The following is a 4,145-nucleotide window of genomic DNA, read 5'->3' on the forward strand; positions in this document are numbered from 1 at the left end:
TATACACATTTTGTTTTAAATAATTTTTGTTCGTTGCCCCCAAGGTTTTGTATTTTGTTTGTATTTAATTATTGAATATTTTAAAGAAGAAATCAATTGAATTTGGTGGAACTTCCACAGATAAATCATTCACAATAAAGTCAAAAGCAATCGAATTGTGTTCACTGTAATTTATCTTTATCATCTTCACATATTTATTTGATTCCTAATATTTATATAGAGAAAGATGTTGATTTTTTATTTTGTCTACATTTCCTTTGTTTTATTACGATTGTGTAAGGTTTACTTAATCTTTATCATTATTTATTTGTATATGATCATTGATTATTTTTTCAAGGAAAAGGTTTTGTCTTTTTGGTTGGATTGTTTGCATAGAATTATTTTGATACATATCTGACTTTTAAGAATAATTTAATGCAAGTAGCATTTTATGTCTTGATCAATGGGGGGAACCTATTCACTTGGGAGCAGGCCGTCCACTAACCAAGTAACATGACATCTGTTCATAGTGCTTTATAATAGCTGTCAACAAGCCCACACTCGACAAATCTAAGTTGTGCTCTCATGGAGAAATCTCTATTTCTCAGCATTTTGTTAGCTTTCTCAGTTCATTTTTTGACACTTCCCTTCGTTCATGCACAAGTAACCGACATTTTCACGGACAAACAAGCTCTTCTTGCCTTGAAAGCTAGTATAAGCCATGATCCAAGCAATTTGTTGGCCAGCAATTGGTCCACAAGTTCTTCTGTTTGTCATTGGATGGGCATAACTTGTGGTGCTCGTCACCTTCGAGTAACAGCTTTGAATATTTCTCACTTGGGTCTCACAGCCACCCTTCCTCCTCAACTGGGAAATTTATCTTTCCTTGCAAGGCTAGACATCACAAACAACAGCTTTTATGGCTCTCTCCCTGAGGAATATGCTCAATTACGTAGACTGAAATACCTTGATTTGAGTCATAATAGATTGTCGGCTGAACTCCCTGCAAGTATTTTTGATAATCTTCCCAATTTGCAGTTGCTTTATTTGCATTTTAACATGTTCGAAGGAAAAATACCATCGATCTTATCAAAATGCAGAAGCCTGCAAAACTTATCCTTGTCATTCAATAATTTCACAGGAGCCATTCCGAAAGAAATTGGAAACTTGACTCAACTTAGAGAGATCTATCTTGGATACAACAAACTACAAGGTATGCTACAGATATTCTTTTTATATTCCTTGTCATTCAGTAATATATTACTAATTTATATATTGCTTATATATAATGATTTTGTAGGAGAAATTCCAAAAGAGCTTGGTAATCTTGCAAAACTGGAGCGATTATCGCTGCTAAAAAATTACTTAACAGGAACAATTCCAAGAGAAATTGGGAACTTGACATTAATCAAGTATCTATATCTAAGCTCGAACAAATTATCAGGTAAATAATAAACCTCTCTCTAAACTTCATGTTATTATGAGCTATGGAACTCATCACCTTCGAGTAACAGCTTTGAATTTGAGAGAGGTAAATAATAAAACTCTCTCAAATTAACATGTTAAAATGAATTAATTTCATTTTGTTATAATAATCCAATTCACTAATTTGAGCTATCATATTTTTAGGTGAGATACTGTATGAAATTGGCAATCTCCATAGTCTTGAGCTGTTGAATCTTGCACTAAACCACCTAGTTGGCCCTGTCCCAGCTACTATATTCAACATTTCAACAATGCAAATACTTTCATTGTACAACAATCAACTCTCCGGAATTATTCCATCAATTGCAGAGCTTCCAAACCTTGAGGGTCTTTACTTGTGGGGAAACAATTTCACTGGGCCATTTCCCAATTTCATCACCAATGCTTCCAAGCTCTCCATTATAGATATCGCAGAAAACTCATTCTCAGGCTTTATTCCTGACACAATTGGTAATTTAAAAAATCTTGAAAGATTTTATTTACAACATAATTACTTCACATCTACTCCTGATCTAAGCTTTCTTTCCAATTTGACAAATTGCAAGACTTTAAGATATCTAAGCTTAAGCGGAAATCCACTAAATAGCATGCTTCCAGGTTCCATAGGGAATCTTTCTTTTTCTTTGGAACATTTTTGGATAGATGATTGCAACATTAGTGGCAAACTTCCCAAAGAAATTGGAAACTTGAAAAACTTGATAGGTCTAGAATTACAAGATAATGAATTGATTGGACCAGTTCCAGTTACCTTGGTTGGATTGCAGAATCTCCAAGGTTTATATCTTCAAAATAATAAATTGGAAGGACTCATCCCAGATATACTTTGTCATTTACATGAATTGGATGAGTTGAATTTTATGGGAAACAAGTTCAATGGAGCCATACCTACATGTATTGGCAATCTCACTGCACTAAGAAAATTGTTTTTAGGTTCAAATAGGTTAACTTCTTTAATACCCTCAACTTTGTGGAGCCTACAGGATCTCTTGTACTTAGATTTTTCATCAAATTTTCTTGATGGGTATCTTCCATTAGATATTGGAAACCTTAAGGTTACAATAGCTATAGATTTGTCAAGGAATCTATTTTCAGGAGAGATTCCAATTACTATTGGAAGCCTAGAAAATCTACAATCTCTCTCCTTGGGATACAACAGATTGCAAGACTCCATTCTTGAAACATTTGGCAACATGAAAAGCCTGGAATTATTGGATTTGTCTGGAAACAACCTTTCTGGTGTGATTCCTAAGTCTTTGGAGGATCTCATGTACGTCAAATATCTAAATTTATCTTTCAACCAACTAAGTGGGGAAATTCCTAGAGGAGGGTCCTTCAAAAATTTCTCAGCTGAATCGTTTATGGGGAATCTTGCATTGTGTGGGCCTCCTCAACTACAAGTTCCACCATGCAAAAGAAACACTCATGGAAAATCAAGGACTAAAAAGGTTTTCCTATTGATTCTTTTGCCAACGTGCATTGTAGTCTCATTAGTTGTCCTAGTTCTTATGTCTTTGTTGATCCAAAAAAGAAGAACAAGGCCAACTACCAATGTTGATTTTTGCCCTGGAGGAACATGGAGAAAAATTTCTTATCAGGAACTTGTGAGAGCAACGGATGGATTTAGTGAGAACAACCTACTTGGCAAAGGAAGTTACGGTTCAGTTTACAAAGGAAGATTAGATGAGGGAATGGAGGTTGCAGTAAAAGTATTCCACTTGGATTTTGAAGGAGCTCTTACAAGTTTTGAAACTGAATGTGAAGTGATAAGAGTTGTTCGTCATCGAAATTTTGTCAAAATCATCAGCAGCTATTCAAATGATGATTTTAAATCTTTGATACTTGAATACATGTCTAATGGGAGCCTGGAGAAATTGTTGTTTTATGAGAAGAATGTTTTGGACATTTCTCATAGATTGAATATAATGATCGATGTTGCTTTAGCTTTGGAATATCTTCTTTTTGGCTATTCAATCCCAATCATTCATTGTGACATAAAGCCAAGCAATGTTCTACTAGACAAACATATGGTCGCACATTTGAGTGATTTTGGTATTGCAAAGCTCTTAGGTGAAGAAAACTCCATGACACAAACAAAGACCCTTGCCACCATTGGTTATATGGCACCAGGTAATTGTTTCATTTTTCTTTAGAAGATAATATATGGAGATATTAAACTATCAACTTATTTTATTGAAACGATCAAATTTTGTTTTTTCTATTTGAAAGACTTAACTTTCAAATTTTTACATTGAAAGATCCAAACTTTTAAATTTTCCTATATAAAAAACCAAACTTCAATATTTTCTATTAAATGTATTACACAAACACAATTAAATTTATTTTGTTTTGTTTTATTTTGGAAACAAGGTAGCCAGTTTGGTAATCTTAATAGGAAATAGTAAAGGTTTAGTCATGTAATAAGAAAATTTGAAATTTTGGTTTTTCAATAGAAAAAAATTGAAAGTTCAATTATATTAATTAAAAAAATACAAAGTTTAGTTCTTTCAATAAAAATATATGGTAGTTCGATACATCCATTTGTTGTAATTTTTTATTAAAACTTCGATTCGTTACTATTTATGTGTAGCAATAAAAGTGTACATGTATAAAAACTGTGATCAGAATATGGGAGAGAAGGAAAGGTATCTAGACAAGGGGATGTGTACAGCTATGGTGTCATG

The 4,145-nt window shown here is 33.2% G+C and overlaps 1 protein-coding gene across 1 annotated transcript; it reads left to right on the plus strand.

The window, feature by feature from the left end:
* Positions 1 to 532: 532 nt before the first annotated feature.
* Positions 533 to 3,459, plus strand: LOC123226811 (receptor kinase-like protein Xa21). Its single transcript, XM_044651326.1, has 4 exons — positions 533 to 1,192; positions 1,280 to 1,423; positions 1,609 to 3,356; positions 3,406 to 3,459. The coding sequence occupies exons 1-4, from the start codon at positions 565 to 567 to the stop codon at positions 3,457 to 3,459; spliced, it is 2,574 nt and encodes an 857-aa protein (XP_044507261.1). The 5' UTR covers positions 533 to 564.
* The last annotated feature ends 686 nt before the right edge of the window (positions 3,460 to 4,145 follow it).

Source organism: Mangifera indica, chromosome 10 (assembly GCF_011075055.1).
Source record: "Mangifera indica cultivar Alphonso chromosome 10, CATAS_Mindica_2.1, whole genome shotgun sequence".
Classification (NCBI taxonomy): domain Eukaryota; kingdom Viridiplantae; phylum Streptophyta; class Magnoliopsida; order Sapindales; family Anacardiaceae; genus Mangifera; species Mangifera indica.